This window comes from Miniopterus schreibersii (assembly GCF_964146895.1).
Source record: "Miniopterus schreibersii genome assembly, chromosome: 3".
Taxonomy (NCBI): domain Eukaryota; kingdom Metazoa; phylum Chordata; class Mammalia; order Chiroptera; family Miniopteridae; genus Miniopterus; species Miniopterus schreibersii.
In genome coordinates, this window is record NC_138103.1 from 41163651 (window position 1) to 41184869 (window position 21219).

Sequence of the window (21219 nt, forward strand, 5' to 3'; positions counted from 1 at the left end):
TTGTTTTTTAATAAAAGAAGGTATGTAAGTTTCTTTGAACAAACCAGTCCTTCTAACTGAATCTAAGATGAGTGAGGAATTTGTTATATGGACCCTTTGTATAGACTATGTAGAATAAACAACATTATTCAGTTGCAAGCTCATAGAAGAGATGTCAGATGTTTCTTAAACTGGTTTAAAAAGTATATTAATAAGAAATTTAGAAAAAACACTAAAAGAAAAATGTCATAAAGCACCTATAATTCTACCACCTAAGATAACTTCTTCTGAAAGTATACCTACATATATATGTGTGTGTGTGTGTGTATATATATTTTAATATATCTTTATTGATTTCAGAGAGAGGAATGGAGAGGGGGAGAGAAAGAGAGAGAAACATCAATAATGAGAAAGTCATTGATTGGCTGCCCCCTGCACATTCCCTACTGGGGGTCAAGCCCACAACCCGGGCATGTGCCCTGACTGGGAATCCAACCGCAGTCATCCTGGATCATAGGTCGATGCTCAACCACTGAGCCACGCCCAGCTGGGATACCTACATATATTTAAATAGCTACAGTCATTGAATAAATTTTAGTTACTATACTGTAAGCACTTTACATTACACATATTTTCCTATCTTTCTGTGTAATTCAAATATCACTTAATGGCTAAATAAGATTCAATTATATGGATGCTCTATTCTCATACTTTGAAGACTTGAGCTATTACACTTCTTAGTTAATAATGTACAGTGGCATTTTATGTAGGGGTTAGATTTTGTCGTATAGATATCAATCAGAAACCTTGTATGATCAAAATCACCCATGAAAAGCCTTTTATTTACCTAGGAGTATATTATATTATTTCTCAATGAGCCCATCATAGAAGTGTTTCCTCCAGATTTGGATCAGATTGCTGGCTCTTGAGCTGAGAATCAGATGAAATATTTGGCGTCCCTTGAAGGGCTGGGCTGAATAGGATTGTCCTTCCAAGCACGTATAGAGTGTGCCTAGTTGATTCTAATAAGTTAAATGTATGTAATATGACTCCATTTCGAACATCTTCAGTCATTTGACCGTGTGTGTGATCTTAGTTGTAATAATGTAGAGAAAACTCCTCTAGATTGGGCATATCTGAAGGACAGGATTCTGGCCTCCATATTTGTACAGAAGCAGCAAGGACAGCGCTCTGCTTGCACCCCGGCATTTGAATCCTGTATTTGTTAAGGACATGCAAGAAAACTTGTGAATAAGTAGTATCTAAAATTATGCCAGGCACTTTGGATTGTTGAATAAGAATGAGATAACTCCAGCCCACATGATACATTTTTTAAGAAATAAATTTTCTAACAAAGCTATTAATTAAAATTATACCCAAACTACTATTAGCTCAATTGATTACAAAAAACAAAAACAAAAAAACCTAGTTCAGGCCAGATCTTGGGTGGATTTTCTTTCCCTCTCAAGATTTCCTTATGAAGTTTTAAAGGGAACATGGCTGAAGCAACTTAAATCCCTCTTTTTGAAGAAAAAAAAAAGCTAGAAGCATGTTATTTCATTTGTTAGTATATGGGTAGTTGGAGAACATGGGGAGCTTACTTGCTTTTGCAAATTGATAAAACTGATGCTGGAGTCAAAACATTGATTCAAGCAAAGAGTAAAATCTTAAGACTTGCAGAAGAAAAACGATGCACGTAGTCACACTTGCTAACATGTGTATGTATGTTGCATTTAGATGTAATTTAAAGTGATTTCTGGCATTCTAGAGGACTGGGAACGACTTCTGTAGTGTCAGTAATTACTTAATAAACATTTGTCTGTCTCCATAGTTTGATTTGTAGATTTAATTTCCGTACCCATTCAGCTGCAAACTGTCACCTCCCATACAGTGGGTGTTGGGAAATTTATCCTGAGCCATTCCTGCTTTCGTATGTACCATCCTCATGTTCTTTAGGGCCCTGGTTTTCTCGAAGCGAACTTGAAACTCTTGACATTGTCCTTCCTCCCAAATATCGAAAGAGGATTAAAGTACTAGAGAGGTCTGTGGGCCAAACTTGACTAGGCTTGCGAGGTGTTTCCAAAGCTTTGGGGCTGAGAGTCCAGAAAGCTGGGTCGCGCTCTGCCCAGGAAGAAACCTGGGCGGTGAAGCGCCGTGTGAGGCTCGCCGCCGGCCGCGTTCACCGTGCCGCCGCCCGCTCTCCGGCCGCGGGGCGGCTCGCCGCTCGCCAATTGCTTCCGGGTCACGGCGGACGTCTCTTCCGTAGCAGCATGGCGGCCGCCGAGGACGAGCGGCTGGTGGGGGACTGTGAAGGAGAGCGGCTGGATTTCCTGCGGGACCGGCACGTGCGGTTCTTCCAGCGCTGCCTCCAGGTTTTGCCGGAGCGCTATTCTTCGCTAGAGACCAGCAGGTAACTGGTGGCCATAGTCCACAGGGCCGGCTCGGGGTCTGGGCCCCAACGGGAAGGCTCCGCGGAGCCTGACGGCTAAACTCGGCGCCCGCAGGGGGCTGCGCCGCCGCCCACCTGGCGCCGCCCGGCGCCTCCCTGCTCCGCTGGGCCAGTGGTCGCTCTCTTCTGGACCGCGGCGAGAGTGTTTCGGGAAGCCGCAAGTCTAGGGCTTTTGGAATCTCCAGTTTCTGCCTTTTTTTCACTTCCCAGCCATTTCTCCTGTCAACTCTGAGCTTCCTTTTTACTCCGTCTTTCTCGCCCCAGGCCTCTTTAGTTTCGAATACAAAAGGAAAAAGGCAAAGCGTTTGTCATCGTATTTTAGAGAAACTCCCTCTCCTGTGTTTCCCTTTCCTAATTCATTGACTTCTTTTTTTAATTGCGGTAACATTGGTTAACGTTATGCAAATTTCAGGCGTACAACATAATTCGGTATCTGTGTATGCTATTGCCTGCCCATCACTAAAAGTGTTTCCTTTCGTTACCGTATATTGGACTCATTAAATCTTAACGGAACGACTGTATTGTGTTTGATGTAGAGGAGCAGCAGAGATCCTCTACGGTTTAAATAGAAATTAACGCTACAGGAACTGTAAATCTAATGATAGATTGGCGAAGGAGGTGCAGTGTGCTTGAAGTAGCCTGGTAAAGTATATTTGCAGGAGCCTTGTAAGTTGGAGTTGGCTGAGGAGTGTGATCTGGCAGAGGCTAAGAAACTATGAATTAGTCATTCAGAGTAAAACTCTGGGGAAGAGAAGAATGAAAGGAAGAGGCGGTCTTTGCTCTGCATTGCTGTGTTTTGAAGTGAGGCTCCAAAGCTGCATGAGACTAGATGGGAAGAGAGAGCAGATTGTTTTTGCTCTGATATCTCTCCACATTTTCTGAACTCTTCAGTCTCTAGTGTATTTTGAACACTGCCTGACTGGGTCAGTTTTGGAAGTTTTATAGATTACTTCTGCATACTCGTTCAAGAATATTTACGTTAGGTGCTGGAGTACAGCTGACCAAGACAAGCAAGCAGTTTCTATAGAGTTCCATGCTATGTTAGTGTGAGGTTTATGGGAGCGTATAGGAAGGGCAGGTACCTAATCCAGATTTCTTTAGAAAGGCCTTCCCTAGTCACCTTTTTCAAAAGACACCACTTCCAGCCACCACCCGAAATTATATATTTATTGGCTTATTTGTTTAATTTTTTTTTTCATGTTGGATTGTAAACTTCATGAAGACAGGGCCTTTCTCTTGTTTATCTAACACTGGGGTTGCCCTGTCCAATATGGTAGCCATTAGCCACATTTGGCCATTTAAATTTGAGTTAATTAAAATAAAGTCAAATTAAAAATTCAGTTTTATTTGCAGTAGTCACCACAGTTCAACTGCTCAGTCACCACATTGGCCAATGCCTTTTGGTTCTATTTCAGTATTTCCCTCATTTCTGAAAGTCTTACTGGAAAGCGTTATACTGGGACATTGCACCGTTTTTTGCAAATAAAAAGCATTAAGTAAATATTTGTTGCATAATGTAAGCTGAGCCCTCAAAGATTAACAGATTCTGTTTAAAAAAGAGTGAAGCATTATTTATATGCCTTTCTCTACCCACAGATACTGATTTACTAGCAGAGCTCATACCTAGACTTAAAATTTCCACTTATATAATGTCATTAATCAATAAATTTAATTTAAAATAAAGAGTTCCAAAATTGTATGATATAGGATGCCAAGAAATATTTTGATAAATCACATTTATATTTTATTGGGATTAATTTTATGTGAATTCATAGCATTTGGACTTAAAAAAAAATCTTCCATCCTATTATGATTGTTGAACTTTGCTTGTAGCTATTATTATAGGTCTGTGGTTGCATTTTCAAAATGCAGGTGTTTTTGATTGGTCTATTCTTTAAAATTTCAGCATGGACAAAACCATATAGACTAATGCATATTGGCAGTAAACTGTGTAATCCTGGTCACAGCATAAGTAAAACAGCAAAAATTGTTTGATTAAACAACTAATTTAATAATTGATTTAATAACATTAGTGTAATATTAGGATCTATACCAGGCATTACATATTAGATTATAGATATATAGTATCATGGTGCATTATATTAGTTAAGAGATATTAATTATATCTTTTTTATGCCTGTGTCACTTGAGTGGAATTTTAAAAAAATCATTTTTTATTTCTTATGGCTCAATTAATAATACATTTAAGATAACCTATACATAATCAGTTTTTGTAGTGATTTAAAATTTTTTTCAGTTTCTGTTTCCTAATTTACAGTCTTTACTTTGCTTAGTTTAGCATTAAGTCCTTTTGTGGTGTATGTGATTCATAATTGACTTTAAGATACTTGTGAAGAAGTATTTTAAGCAACGGTGATTGGTCACAAAATTTCTACTAATGCTAGAGTTTTAAGATAAGACAGTGTGTTGACGAAGACATAATTCTTATCCAATACTGCAGTTCAATTCCACAGGCTTTTGTTTAGTGTCTCCTGTGTGCCTGGATATGGGAATATGGTGTTAAACCAATGATTCAGGTGTTCCTGTGTTCATTCCTTTTTATTGATAGATATGAAACAGTTTGACTCTTAAGAAGGCTAATATTGGACCTACACATTTAGGTACTTATTTTCTGATCCACCATTTTGGCAAAATTATTTCATTTCCCTGTTTCCTTTAGTCTGACAAATAGGAATAAATAATTTTTACTTTTCTAATAACAATGGCTTTATGAAAATTCAAATGTCTATTGTTTGTTGCTTCACCTGAGGTTTTTCTTTTATATTAGCTTCTGAAAAGTAGTAGTTATTAGGCAACTTAAGTGAATATTAAACCTTGGATTGTGAGTTTTGCCAATTAACAGGTTTCTTATGAGAGGTTTAGAGAAGTGTTTTTGGTTGTGTTATTGTTGCCATTTGTATTTAGGTAAGGGGAATTAGAGTAGGGTTTTTTTTTTAATGAGGAGCAAAATATTCCCCATTTTCTGTTACATGTTAATTTTATAGATTCAACTGTTCTAAAAGTGTTTAGATTTTATTTTATAAGATGTTCACAGTCTATCCAGTCTTTCTGTTTTCTTCCATATTCCCCTGTGTATCCTGTGTTGCAACCATAGCTGCCAACCATTCTGATAATCCTGTCCTTTTCTGAAGTGTATCACAGTCTAGCAATGTATCCCTCAAAGTATGATGGTGATGGTGGGTGGCTCTTAATAAGGGACATCGGTGTGCTTACAAAAACGCACCTTCCAGGGCCCGTCTCCGGATCTGCATTGGGCTTTGTGTAGACCTTGGAGTCTGCATTATATCAAGCATCCCAGGTGGTTCTGATGCTCACTAAAGACTGAGATTGTTTGCCTGATAGGAGAAACAAATATACAAACAGATTACAGCAGTGCTTCCCAACTCTAATGTGCATATGAATCACCTGGAGTCTTCTGAAAATGCAGGTTCTGATTGCATAGTGAGGTCTGAGATACTGCAGTTCTAACAGGCTCCTCAATAATACTGATGCTGCTGATCCCCTGACCACACTTTTGAGCTGGTTTGCACAATAACTGTATTCATGGGGCATTCTAGAAGCCCCTAAGTAGCTCAACCTGAAGAGAGACAGGGCTTAGAGAAGGCTTCTTAGAAGAAGTAACCCTGGAGCTAAATATTAAAGAACGTGTTCAGTTTTTTGTGTGTGTATGTGGGTGGATTATAGGCAAGTGGACAATAAATAAAGACAATAAAGGCAGATAAGTGAGTGTTGAGCAGAGAAACTTTTATCAGTTCTTTAATAGGGGTTCAAAATGTAAGGCAACTGTGGTAGGAATTTAGTCTGGAGAGGCAGGGCCAGATCACTGAGGGCTTTGTGTGCCATGTCAAGAAACTTGAATTTATCGTCATATAAGTGATGGGAAGTCCCCAATCACTGGATATTCCTGGTTTGATATGCATTTCAAAGTAAACATTGGATTTTATAGTAGTGGTTGTTTTAAATGGGGCAAGATAAGAACCAGGAGACCAATTGCAGTAGTCCGGAAGCCAGGTCCTGTGGCAGTGGAAGTTGGGATATAAAACAGGGATGAAGGAAGAAGGAGAAGTCCCAGGGTTCAAGGATTTGAACCGCCATCTGGTCTCGAGAATAAGAGGCAAAAGGAGCCCTGACCTGTGTGACTCAGTTGGTTGACCGGTTCGATCCCCAGTCAGGGTGCACGCGGGAGGCAAAGGATCAGTGCTTCTCTCTCACATCGATGTTTCTTTCTCCCTCTCCCTTCCTGTCTCTCTAAAATCAATAAAAACATATTTTTTTAAAAAACAGAAGCATTAAAAACAAAAGAGGCAAAAGGAACAGGTTTAGAAAGGAAGAAGACGTCTATAATAGCTTATAGCTATTTATCATATAGCTACTTATTTTCCCCCCATAATTAAACCTGCTTAAGGTTAGGAGGCTTGTTTTACTCATTTTTTGTCACAAAATCTAGTCTAGTAGATGTTCAGTAAATGTTTTTTATTGAAAAATTATTTTGAAAGCCTGGGGAGGGGGCTGGAGGAGGGTGGAGAAGGAAGAGGGACATCTGTAAAACTTTCAACAATAAATATAAATTTTTTAAAAATTATTTTGCATGTTGAATAATTTTAAAAAAAGACTGTGCTTAAAAACATATACAATACCTGATGAGTCAGCTATTTAAAAATACTACAGATGAAGCCCTGGCCAATGTGGCTCAGTTGGAGCATGCTCCTGTGCACTGAAAGCTTGCGAGTTCGATTCCCAGTCAGGGCACATACCTAGGTTGCAAGAGGCAACCCACCGATGTTTCTCTCTTTCTCTCTCTTTTTCTCCTTCCTTCCCTCCCTCCCACTCTCTCTAAAAATTAATAACCATGTCCTCCGGTAAGGATTTTTTTAAAAAAGGCTTGAAATTCTAGCATTCATTCAGTCATTCATCAGTCATTTCAGAGTATTTATTAGGGCCTCTTTGTGCTATATATTTTAACTTCATGATTAATTCTAATGTTGTCTTTTAAGGCCCTTCAAACACTGTCAATTTTATTGAGCATCTTTGTTCCTTCTTGTTTTTTATTGATTTTTTTTTTTAGAGAGAGGGAGAGAGAGAGAAACATCAATGTAAGAGCAAAACTTCAATGTACTGCCTCCTAAATGCCCCCTACCAGGGATTGAGCTGAAACCATGGTATGTGCCCTAACCAGGAATCAAAACCGGTTTGCAACCTTTTGGTGCACAGGGATGACGCCCATCTAACTCAGTCACATCGGCCAGGGCTGTTCCTGTTTTCACTTTTTTTTAAATATATTTTTATTAATTTCAGAGAGAGGAAAGGAGAAGGAGAGAGAGAGATAGAAACATCAATGATGAGTCATTGATTGGCTGCAGCCCGCAACCCAGGCATGTGCCCTGACCAGGAATCGAACCCCGATCACCTGGATCCTAGGTTGGTGCTCAACCGCTGAGCCACGCCCGGCTGGGCTGTTCCTATTTTTTAATGTAGCTGCTTGTTTATAATTGTAGAACTCTTCGCAATATGGTTTAGCTATAGCCCCACCTGAGGTCTAGGCAGGCATGCAGGCCACTGTTAAAGACACTTGGAGATGCCATTAAAGAGATTGTACTGGAAAGGGGCAGAGCAAATGATCCAAAATTTGGGAATCTAGTCAACTCCCATAACGTCAGTGTTTCCAACATACTCCCAAATGGTCACTCACCTGCTTTAGCCTGACAGTATACTACTCATTTAGTGGCATAGGAAAATCATGTTAGTGTGACTAAATTCTTTCTTTCACTGCCCAGACTTTTTCCTTTAAAAAAAAAAAAATTTTTTTTTGTTTCTGTTTGTGCTCCCCCCTCCCCCAACAATTTGTTCTGAAGCCTGAAAATTTTGAGATGTTTTGGAGACATTATTTATGATCCACTGGTGAAGCAACTTGATGCAGGGATGAAAAATGTTACTTTTTCTCCATGTAGGATATACTTCTTATATGTATTATTCAGAGTAGAAAAGGCATGAAAATTTGGCTCGCTTCAGTTTTTCAGACTACATACTTAGAGTTCAATTCTAAGGGAAAGAAGAAAAGAGAACAGGCATGTTCTCCAGAGAAATAATAGAGTAAAAACCTCACTGGCCTGATCTTAGGTACACACATGACAAGATTACCCATCTATACCTGCACCAAGGCAGGTTGCACACTAATCTATACCCTAACAGTCATCTGGGCACCATAAAATCCTACGTTATTTCTCTCAGATGCCCACAGCCCAAAATTCCTTTGTAGTTCCTGTGGCCTGTTTAATTTTCTTCCTCTCAGAGTTTTAAGACTTGCGAACTCTGGCATGATCAGAGAAGGAATATTTTCCTAACTTACCTTAGGGGGAGGCCCCAAAGGACTTCTTGGATCTGTCTGCCAGCCACTGCTGCTGAGTGCTTCACTTTGTAAACATAAGTGTTGTTCCATAGCTGTGTTAATTCTATAAACCTTAGTTTCACCTGCTGTGAATTGAAAATGCTGGACTTTTAGAACCCTTTAATAATTAAGTATGCAAGATTTTAAAATGGCATACCACCAGATGACTTCTGATACTTGCCTCCATATCCAGGAGCAAGTAAAATGAAAACAGATCGTTCTGATAACACTTATAAACAGATAACAGTATGACTTTAAAGGAGGTTTTCTCAACCTCAGCACCATTGACATTTTCGACGAGATACTTATTTATTTATCTATTTTTTAATCCTCACCTGAGGACACATTCATTGATTTTTAGAGAGAGGGGGAAGAGGTGGGGGGAGAGAGAGAGGAAGGAAGAAAGGAAGGGGCAGAAGGAGGGAGGGAAACATGGATGTGAGAAAGAAATATTGATCATTTGCCTCCCGACCGCGTCCCAGCGAGAGATCGAACCCAGGACCCTTCAGTCTGAGGTTCGACGCTCTAACCACTGAGCCAAACCAGCTAGGGCACATTTGTATTTTTTAAAGTGTTTTTACTTTTTAAAATTCATTACAAGTTTTTTCTCAGAGGCTATATTATTTGTAAATAAATTTAAATAAAAATAGATTTATTCTAACATTCCTTAAGAATTAAGCAGCAGCTATAAGCATAATTCCTTTTGGCAAAGTAATGAAAATTGAGATTTTTATATATTTTTACAGGTTTTTGACTTTATTTGCATTGAACAAGTGTGGAAAATTCTCTTTTTTAAGTGTACTTTTAGTCTTCAGGCTACTGATAAACTGGCTTCAGGAAATTGAGATGAGTTGGATTGGTTTCTTAACCCAAAATATCTCTTTTTTTAAAAAATTGAAACAAAGGTTTGATTGATATTTCTAAGTTGTGAGAATATATTAGGGTGGGAAGGTTTTGGGTTTTTTTTTTTTTTTGCTTTTGCAAGATAGGAGTTTAAATTATTGGAAAGTTAGAATTAGTTTATTATTTTTCTGAATCAGAAAGACTTCAGTGGTTTGATAGTAAAGATGGAATCTTATGTTTTTTTCTTTTAGGTTGACAATTGCATTTTTTGCACTCTCTGGCCTGGATATGTTGGATTCCTTAGATGTGGTGAACAAAGATGATATAATAGAGTGGATTTACTCCCTGCAGGTCCTTCCCACAGAAGACAGTGAGTGAGTTTTTAGCATTTTATTGTTAGTGTGATATATTGGATTAGCATATCTTTGTATTTATTCATAAACTATTAATATATTTTACTTATCTATGTTTTTCTTGTAATGCAACACTCCCATTCCATTCAAATACAACACTTAAATCTAATCTTTAATCTTTGGGGAGAACAGTTTAGAGTTGTCTGGGATTAAAAGATTCACAGTTGTAGCACCATCCTGTGTTGGGCACTTCCACATTGATGACTGCTTGTTGATTATTTGTATTTGATATTTGTTTGACTTGTTTTGTGCCTTTACTCCTTTTATTTTTTTATCTCTTCAGTGAAAAACTATTTACCATCAGAAAGTTTCATATCAATCTCCTGATCATCTTCCCTCTACTGTTTCATTCGCATTTCTTTAATGGTTTCTTAGAGCTCTTACACTTCAGTCATTTTTATACTTCTTAAAACTTTACAAATTTTGATTAATTAAATTCTCAAAATTCAGAGATTACCTGATCAGCTAAATACACACAGATTTTATAAACACCATTTATAAACTCACTCTGTTAAGTGTAAAATACCTAACATCAATTTAACTTATAAATGTTAGAAATTATAACCTGGAAAAGATCAAGCAAATAAGCTCCCAGAAAATCACAAAATTTTTATCAGTGGTCACCACATCTGTCTTTTTTTTTTTCCTAATGTTTTTTTAATTGATTTTAGAGACAGAGGAAGGGAGAGGGAGAAAGAGAAACATCAGTTGGTTGCCTCCTGCATGCATCCCAACCACCAGGGATCCAGCCTGCAACCTGGGCATGTGCTGTGACTGGGAATTGAACCAGAGACCTTTCAGTACACTGGATGACGCTGAACTAACTGAGCCATACCAGTAGAGTCATCATTTATGCATTAAGTGTTGTTCATTGGTTGGAGTAATCATGTATAAATCTCACCTAGATGAACTTTGGGTAAGTAAACTAAAGCTTTATTTAGAAAGGAAGAGGTTTGATCTATTAGCATATACTGTTGGAAGTCTTCAGTGTTTGTTTTTATATAACTTTTAAAATCTGTGCCTGTTGCCCTGTCCCATGTTACTCAGCTGGTTGAGCACAGTCCCTTGCACTGAGAGGTCACTAGTTCAATTCCAGGTCAGGGCACATGCCCAGATGACAGCTGGATCTCCAGTAGGGAACGTGCAGGAGGCAGCTGCTCGATGTTTCTGTCTCATCAATGTTTCTCTCCCTTTCTCTCTTTCTTTAAAATCAATTGAAAAATATATTTTTTAAAAACTTGTGCCTATTGATGAATTCTTGTTAAAAATGATGGTGCATTTTGAACTAGGTCTATCAGAACATAATATATAACACTTTTCATCAGCTGCAGGAAACAGCATATGTGATATAATGGTTAGTAATAGAGTCTAACATGTTGGTGAGTTAGGATTTATTAAATATTGTGTTAAGAGTACTCTGCTAAACCCGGGGAGAAGGACTTTGATAAATTACAAGATATGGTCCTCATTGTCTAGGACAGTGATTTTCAACTGGTGTGCTGCAAGAATTTTTAAGACATGCAATACCTGACTATTTAGTCAGGGGCACTGACGTCTTTTCCCTTAGAGTGTCAAATAAAGTGACAACGGCCATCACAATAGCCATCCAGTGTGAATGAATCAAATTTATACCTATTTTTTTGTCAGATCAGCAAAAAAAATAAATATATTTTTTGGTGTGCCACAGAATTTTAGTAATTAGTTTATGTGTGCCATGAGATGAAAAAGGTTGAAAATCACTGCTCTAGGAACTTGTGCTGACATGAGGTCACGGTTCTAGTCACCTGCAAATGAAAGTAATTTGTATTTTCCCTTTATACCGGGATTTTATATATTTTTTTTACTAGCTTAAGTGAAGTCTAGGATTTTTTTTTTTTTTGTAAGTTGGATATTAGACAGATGTAAGGTAGTATTACAGATTCTGTCTCTTGTTTTTTTACTAAAAATGTATGTCTTGATCAAAGTATACACTGTATTTTCTTAAATAAGTATATCTTGCATAGTACAGATAGGAAATTATACACTGTTATGTAGAAAAGCTATTCTGTAAGTTTTTGCTGAAATATATTTTGTATTATATTTAGAAAAATTTTATTGATATTCATTTCTCTGAAATAAAATAACCATTGTGTCTATAGAAAAGTATGGACTATATTTTAGTGAGAGAATTCATACTATTGAGGTTACAGTTACCAGAACATTGGTAACTTATTTGCTGTGCTTCCTACTTTTGTCTTTTCTTATGTCCCCCCCCGCCTTGTAAGGACTGTTTGCTGGCTTTATGATTGAGCTGTGTTTTTGTCTCCTCTCCAGTATGTGTTTACTTTCCTCTACCACTGTATTAGTGAAATGAGTTTTTGACAGCACTCTAATACACATATTCTTTTTAATGACTGCTTCCTTTTCTCATTATTTGATCTTTTGTTATGAGAGATTTGCTGACAATTTGAACTTCTATATTATCCATAATACTTATATTTGCTACATACTCACTAGAATGTCTAAAATGGAAAAGGTGGAATAAAACAAGTGTTGATGAGAATGTAGCACAACTGGAACTTTCATAAAATGCACAGAAGTACATAGTCTATTACTCCACTGATATAAAATACAAAAATAGGCAAAACCAATCTCAGCATTTGAGGAATAGCCAGAAGGACATAGGGGGCTTCTTGATGCTGTTATGTACTTTTTCTTTAGCTGAGTACTGGTTTTGCAGGTGAGTTTACTTTGCAGAAGTTTATTATCAAAGTTTATTTTGAGCTGTTTAATTATCATAGATATGCTTTTCTGATGTTTATTATACTTTGATGAAAGTTCTAAAAGTTTTTTAAATTAGGGTTGGTACTTACCATCTCTTTTGAGACCATCAGAATTCTCTTTGACATTGTATTGTTGTCTCCACAGACTCCATTGATTTGAAGCCCATTGCTAATTTTTTGTAATTATTGCTGCTTAACTATTGCTTAAAATGTTTTTGCTCTCATCCTAATTGTAAACTTCTGGAGGACAGAGAATGTGTCTGTCTTACATTTCTTTTCCCTCTCAGTGCCTAAAGCATATTTCAGCTGTTGTTGGACTGTTAAATCACTTGTACCTTCTCCAACTTTACTGTTCCTCCTTTCTGTATTTTCACATTTAGCCTAGAGCATCCTCTGGCACCTCCAATTCTCATTCATAAGGCATTTGCAGACTGAGTAGAATAGTCTTTCTGTACTCATAGGTCTATATCTGTCCTACTTTTTGACAGCATATAAAATCTTAGGGAATATAAAAATCTAAAAATGTTAAACAAAACCCAGAGACCATAAAGGAAAAATATGATAGATTTGACTAAATAATTATTTTTAATGTTATGTAGTGAAAGATAACAAAATTAGGTAAGTGGCAGACTTGGAGGAAATAGTGGTAATACGTAATAGACAAAATATTAATATTAATATATATATTGCCACAAGTCTGTGTAGACTGAAGAATTTTATTTTTTAAATAAATCTTTATTGATTTCAGAGAGAGGAAAGGAGAGGGAGAGAGAGAGCGAGAAACATCAATGATGAGAGAGTCATTGATTGGCTGCCTAGCTTGCAACCCAGGCACTTGCCCTGACCAGGAATCTAACCCCAATTGCCTGGATTCTAGTTCGACACTCAGCTGCTGAGCCACGCCCAGCTGGGCTAGACTGAAGAATTTTAAAGATTGAGAAGAAAATGACACATCATTGTTTAGAAAATGACAGAATGTATGAATAGGTAATTCACAAAAGAGTACAGATAGTCAATAAATATGTGAAAAGAGGATTAACCTTACTAGAAATCAGGGAGATGTAATAGAAACAATGATGTTACATTATTTGTTACCTAACATGTCCAAAAGTTTTTAAAAGTTGGCAAGAATGTGGGGGAGCCCTGGCCAGTGACTTGGTTGGAGTGTTGTCCTGTATACCAAAAGGTTGCAGATTCGATTCCTGGTCTAGGTTGAGTGTTTGATTTCTGGCTGGGGCATGAACAGGAGGCAACCAATCGATGTTTCTCTTTCACATCGCTGTTTCTCTTTCAATCTCTTTCCCTCCCTCCCTCCCCCCTCCCTCTCTCCTTTTCTTCTTCTCTCCTTCTCCCTCCTCTCCCTCCCACCCTTCCCCTCTCTCTAAAATCAATAAAAACATATTCTCAGGTGAGGATTAAAAAAAAAGAATTTGGGGGAAAGAGCACTTTTATATGTGTTTGGTAGAAGTGAAAATTATTATAACCTTTTGAAGGGCATTTTAGCAGTATTTATAATTTTTTACTCTATCTGACATATTCTCATGTGGTTTGAATAATGGCTCCAAAAAGACATGTTTACCCAGAAATTCAAAATATGACTTTATTTGGAATAAGGGTCTTTGCATATGTAGTTAAGGTAACGATCTCGAGATCAATGACTGATGTCCTTATAAGAGAAAGGAGAGGGAGATTTGAAATACAGAGGGAAGGCCATGTGAATAGAGAGGCAGAGAGTAAAGTAATGGGTTAACACATAGAAGAATACCTGGATTGCCCACAGACACCAGAAGCTAAGAGAGAAGCATGAAACGGATTCTCCCTCAGAGTTCTATAAAGAACCAACCCTGCCAGCACCTTGATTTTAGAGTTTTGGGTTCCAGAAGTACAAAAGAAGAAATTTCTGTTGTTTACAAGCCTCTAGATTTATGATAATTTGTTCCTAGCCTTAGGAAGCTAATACATGTACACAGAAATCTATGTAGAAGAATGTTTTGGAATTGTTTATTAGAGTAACAAATTAGAAACAAAATAAATATTCACCAGAAGTCAAACAGTTAAACTAGTAAAGAATACTATGCAGTAGTAAAGTGATTGAGGTAGGTCTGTATGTGCACTGACATAAAATTGTTCATCATACATGGTTAAATGATAGATACCAACATGTACAGAGGCATTTTGTTTTAATAATTTGTGAATATAAATGTATAGGAACCCATCTGGCGTGGCTCGGCGGTTCAGCATCAACCTGTGATTTGGGAGATTGAGATTCGATTCCCAGTCAGGGCACATGCCCAGGTTGTAGGCTTGATCCCCAGTGGGCGGGGGGGGGGGGGGGAGCCAATCAATAACTCTCATCATTGATATTTCTGTCTCTCCCCCTCTCCCTTCCTTTCTCTGAAATCAATAAAGATATATATATCTTTGTGGAGGGAGAAGTAAATGGGAACAGAGGTGGGGGATCCAGGATAAGATACTTTAATTTTATTCTGTATATCTGCATTGTTTGAATGTTTATAATAAATATGTTTCTGTATTTAAAAATTCAAGTCTCAGCTAATTTCTTTTCAAAACAGTGAAAATGAATATTTAAAAACTAAACTTAAAGTTATATGGCTATACATAAATATTGATATTTTGCTCATGGCAGAAATAATGCTGTACATTATTTAATATTTTATAGTTTTCAGAAGCATTGTCAGATCTTTTATTAAATTTGTTCTTCCCCTGATTTGCCTTTCCCAAAAAGAGGAAAATGAGGGGCAGAGTGATTTAGAGACCTGCCCCAAGGCCATACACATGTTAAGAGAGCCAGACTGAAATCCTAGGCTTCTGACTCAAAGTCCCAATGCTGCTTTACTGTTGAAGTATATAGGTCCCTAGTGGAAACTTTCATGTGCGGCACTTAAGTATACTGTGAATAATTAGTCAAAGTTAACCCTGACCTTCCATTTAACTCCAGAGTTGTAAAAATCCTAGTGGGACCCTTCTCATCAACCTCCACAAGTATTTAAGAAGCACAAGGCATCAGGCTGGGAATTATGTGCTTTTTTCCCTCTGATCAAGGGCACAACTAGAGAATTTTAGAGCTAGAATAGAGCAAGGAATATAGTCGATTATTTCACAAATGAGGATATTAAGGTCCAGAGAGATTAATCATTTGTCCACAATAATATAGCTAGTTAAGGCTAGAGGGAAAATTAGAATACAGTTTTCTGTTTTCTAGTCTTTTGTTATTTTCATTACTGGTATCTGTTCCTTAATAGATCTCATAAAAAATTAGGAGTGTTTGGGAATGTAGATAAGGTGGTTTAATATTAAAAGGAAGGTTGTTTAATGATTTTATTTTTTAGTAGATTTTCCCATCAGATTGCTTGCTGCCTTTTAAAAATATGCTTAAAATATAAGTATAGTTTCCTGTGGCTAAATTGAGCATGTTGCAAGTTTAAAAAATTGTAGACTACCTTTTTTGGAAGCATCGTGATCAAGAATTTTTTACAAAGATCCCACAGTGGTTGGTTTATGTTCCCACTGTCACTAGTTATGTGTCTGATGGGCCACACCACAGATCTTTTCACAGTCCAACTGTAATTCTAAATTCTCAGTTTACTATTTTGTTGGATGAACCACTGTTAAATCTCTAATCTCTATGAAAGAAAGTCTTCCACGTGCCTTTTCTTTAATTGGTTTAGGTCCAAAACTAATCTGTGACATTTAGAAAATAGATCTTAAAAAAAAACAAAACATTTTTAAGCTATAGAATTTTTCATTTACCTTGTCTGTGTCTTACAAGGTTGTATAAAGAAACCTTGTAAAGTTTCTTGAGATCTATGAAGAATTATTTCTGTAGTCATAAAATGTAAATGTCAAATATTACATAAAAATTACCACATTCTTCACTTGAATTCTGTTTGCTTTGTGCACAAACCTAACTTTTAAAACTGGGATTAGAAAGTTAATAACAAGACCAAATCAAGTTTTGAATTACATTTAAGCAGTATGACCACCATTAATAGTATGGTGGTGATATTTTAGCCTAGAATAGTTAGTTTTGTGTGTGTGTGTTTGTTTATTGATTTCTTTTTTTTTAGAGAGAGAGAGAAGAAGGGAGAAGGAGAGAGAGAGAAACATTGATGTGAGAGCTAGACATTGGTTGATAGGCTGCCTCCTGCATGCCCTTGACTGGGGATCCAGCCTGCAACCTGAGCATGTGCCCTGACCAGGAATCAGTCATATCCTTTTGGTGCACAGGATAACGCCCAGTCAGCTGAGCCAGACCAGCCAGGGCAAGAGTTCTTTTTTATTAGAAGCCCCTTAATATAACTTTTAATGTATTTTTTATTTTACCGTTCACAATAACATTTTTCTCTTAAAAGGGAAAATACACTTATGAAAAGCAACTCCATTGATTAATATAAATCTTTTAAAACTCTCATTGAAGTTTTATTTCTAAAGGTTTATAACTTTGTTTTTGTTGTTGTTTTTTAAAGAATCTAAATGCACTATCTTTACAATGCTTGACATATGGTTGGTGTTTATTATGTGGTTAATAGTAAATCTTTAAGTTTTAAAGTGAGATGTGACCCAGTCATCAAGCAGGGTTAGCTTTGTAGCTTAATAATTGTGTTTCATGTGCAGGCACACGAATAAGGCATTGTCTTTCCTTATAGTTGATAGCTAGACACATTATATTCTCTAATAACACATCCTTCTACATACTCACATAAACATGCATATACATATTACACCCACGTACATATTCCCGTTTTCGCTGCTGCTTCTTCCCATCTACCCAATTTCATTTTCTGAAGTAATCTGGATTTTTATGATATATTGCTATCTGATCTACTTCTGTGAAACAAATTATATTGACTTTATGGCTCTACCATGGTGGAAGATGCGATCACCATATCAGTGGCTCTCAATTCTTACTGTGTATCACACAGATATTGTTTTCTCTTTTTATATATGAATGTCCAGGTCCAACTCTCAGGGCTTTGATGTGGGCCTGGGTTAGCACCCAAGAAGCATCTGTATTTTTTTCAGACTATACAATTGAGTCTGTTAGGCAGCCAGACCTCTTTCAGTTTGTTTTGCTACTACTAAATAGGAACACTAGGTGGTGCCATCTAATCTCCAAAGAACTTTAAACTATACTCTGAGTATGAATCCAGTTGTAAATTTGGAATGAATGACAAGTTTATATTTAATAGTTGGTTAGTAACAAAAAAAGACCTGGAATCCTCACTTGCTATCCAGTGTCTGTTTTGTTTATTCTCTTCTGGGCTTTGATGATAAGTATTCTTTGCTTAATTATAAACATAATGCCCATATTTTTGTATCTTTTTCTCTTTACTGTATACATTTCTCCATGTTGCTGCATAGTTTCCCTTTATTATTTTAATAGCAGTATAATGTCCCTTTGAGTAGATACAGTATGTTATATTTAACCTGTCCAACAATTCCTGTGTAATATACAGTAAGAATCCAGAGCCACTGATTTGGTGATCACATCCTCCACCTTGGTAGAACCATAAAGTCAGTATAATTTATTTTGTTACATAGAGGTAGATCAGATAGCAATATATCATAAAAATCCAGATTACTTCAGAAAATGAAATTGGGTAGATGGGAAGAAGCAGCAGCGAAAATGGGAATATGTACGTGGGTGTAATGTGTATGTGTGTGTTTATGTGTATGTAGAGGGATGTGTTATTAGAGAATATAATGTGTCTAGCTATCAACTCTAAGGAAAGACAATCCGTTTATTTGTGTGCCTGCACATGAAAGACAGAGCAACTCCTGCCTGATGATTGGGTCATTGTCTCACTTAAAGTTTTAAACTCATAATAAATGCCCACTATATGTCAAACATTGTAAAAACAATACATTTAGAGTCTTTGAAAAATCAAAAAGTTATAAAGCAGTAAAATGTAAAACTTTAATGAGAGTTTTAAAAGATATATTCTAAATTTTCACCATTATAATACTGCAGCGAGTCTTTCTGTGCACTTGGCCTTTCTCATATTTCAGGTTACTAGAGTAGATCCACAGATGTATTGTTACTGGGTTAAAGGCTATGAGCATTTTTATGGGTCCTTATATATTGGCAAGTCTTGAATGCTTACCAATTTAAAAGTCGTTAGCAAGGGTAAGAGAACCATTTCATCACAATTGTCACCATGAGATAATATTTTTTTAAAAATTTTTGTTAATGGGGAAGATGCTTGGTGGAGAGTTTTAAATTTGTGGCTAAGGTTTCCTAAATTGTTCAAAAAAATAATATATAAGCTACTATTCTATGTATTTCAGGGAATATAAAGCTGAATAGAGAGCAGTACCTGATTTAAAGAATAGAAGAGTAAAAACCAGTTATTATGAATTAGTAATGTACCAGTCGTAAGAGATATGAAGCTAGTTCCTCAGATCAGAGCCTATTTTTAAATCGACTTCATTTTTTATTAGCTACTCATGTCTAGCTTGTTCATACTACATTCCTACCTAATACATCTATCATGCTCATTTTCTAATAGCTATCAAAACCATAATTTTTTTTAAAAATTATCTTTTTTATTGAGAGTATTACAGATGCCCCTCATTTTCCCCCCATTACCCCTCTCCACCCAGCTCCCTCCCCACCGCAGGCCTTCACCACACTATTGTCTGTGTCCATGGGTTATGCATATATGCGTATAAATTCTTTGGTTAATCTTTTCCTGCCCCACCTCCCCCTTTCCCTCTGAGATTCATCAGTCTGTTCTATGCTTCCATGTCTCTGGACCTATTTTGTTCTTCAATTTATTTCTCACAGATAAGTGAGATCATGTGATATTTTCCTTTCTCTGGCTTATTTCGCTTAGCATAATATTCTCGAGGTCCCGTCCCTCCATGCTGTCTCAAGGGGTAAGAGTCCCTTCTTTTTTACAGCTGCATAGTATTCCATTGTGTAAATGTAGCACAGCAACCCAAGCCATTATGCTCAAAACCATAATTATTTTCTTACCATGGTGTGACCATTTTTTATTTTTAAAAATTTACTTTATTCCAGCTTTATTGAGATATCACTGACATATAACATGTAAGTTTAAGGAGTACAACTGGTGATTTGATACATGTATATGTTACAGTATGATTACCACATAAGGTTAGTTAACACCTCTATCCCCTCACATAATTACCTCTTTTTGTGTCTGTGTGGTAATAACATTTAAGACCTACTCTTTTAACAGCTTTCAAGTATACAGTACAGTATTGTTAACTATAGTTGCCATGCTGTACATTAGATTCCCAGAATTTGTCTTATAAGTGTGTATGCTTTGGTCAACATCTCCCCACTTCTCCCCCCCCCCCCCCCCCCCCCCCCGGTCCCTGAAAACCACTATCAACTATTTCTATGATTTCAGCTTTTTTTTTTTCTTCTAATCCTCACTCAGTATTTTTTTCATTGCTCTTCAGAGAGAGTGGAAGGGGGAGAGAGAGAGAGAGAAACATCGATGCCAGAGAGAGACATTGATTGGTTGTCTCCTGCAGTTGCCCCAACCGGGGCTAGGGATCAAGCCAGCAACTGAGGTACATGCCCTTGGCTGGAATCAACCCTGGGACCCTTTAATCCACAGGCAGATGCTCTAACCACTGAGCCAAACCAGCTAGGGCAATTTCATCTTTTTTATATTTTACATATAAGAAAGAACAATATTTGTCTTACTCTGACTTATTTTACTTAGCATAATGCCCTCAGGGCCCAACCATATTGTCATAAAAGGCAGGATTTCCTTTTTGATGGCTGAATAATATTCGTGTGTGTGTGTGTGTGTGTGTGTGTGTGAGACACATTTTCTTTATCCATTCTTCTGTTGGTGGGTATTTAGGTTGTTTCCCTGTCCTGGTTATTGTGAATAATGCTGCTGGGAAAATGAGAGCACAGATATCTCTTTTGAGGTAGTGATGTCATTTTCTTTGGGTATATATCCAGAAGTGGGATTACTGAATCATGTGATAGTTCTATTTTTAAATTTTTTAGGAACCTCCATACTGTTTTCCATAGTAGCTGTACCACTTAACATTCCCACGAACAGTGCACAAGAGTTCCCTTTTCATGAATGTAACTATATTCTTAAGTTCCCAGTTATAGTCCATTGACTTCCTGAAAAATGAAAAATATTAGATAGAAAAAAGTTTATGTGAGTAAGCATTTTGAATGAGTAGAAACTAAGTGCTGACCTATAGTGTTCTATATACCTCAAAGCAAAGTGGGTTATTGGACTCAGAATGAGGTCTTTCTATAATACTAAAATACAAAGTACGTATATTTTCTTTGACTATAGATCAGTTTATACCTTTAGCTTCCTCCCCTGTAAAGAAACAGTGGGT

The 21219-nt window shown here is 36.9% G+C and overlaps 1 protein-coding gene across 1 annotated transcript in view; it reads left to right on the forward strand.

Moving 5' to 3' along the window:
* Window positions 1-2224: 2224 nt before the first annotated feature.
* The window catches only part of PGGT1B (protein geranylgeranyltransferase type I subunit beta), a 45963-nt gene continuing 26968 nt past the window's right edge, over window positions 2225-21219 (forward strand). The window contains exons 1-2 of the mRNA XM_081132416.1: window positions 2225-2389; window positions 9929-10047. Of these exons, the coding sequence (XP_080988542.1) occupies window positions 2250-2389; window positions 9929-10047 (259 nt within the window). The 5' untranslated portion in view covers window positions 2225-2249. The remainder of the gene's footprint in view (window positions 2390-9928; window positions 10048-21219) is intronic.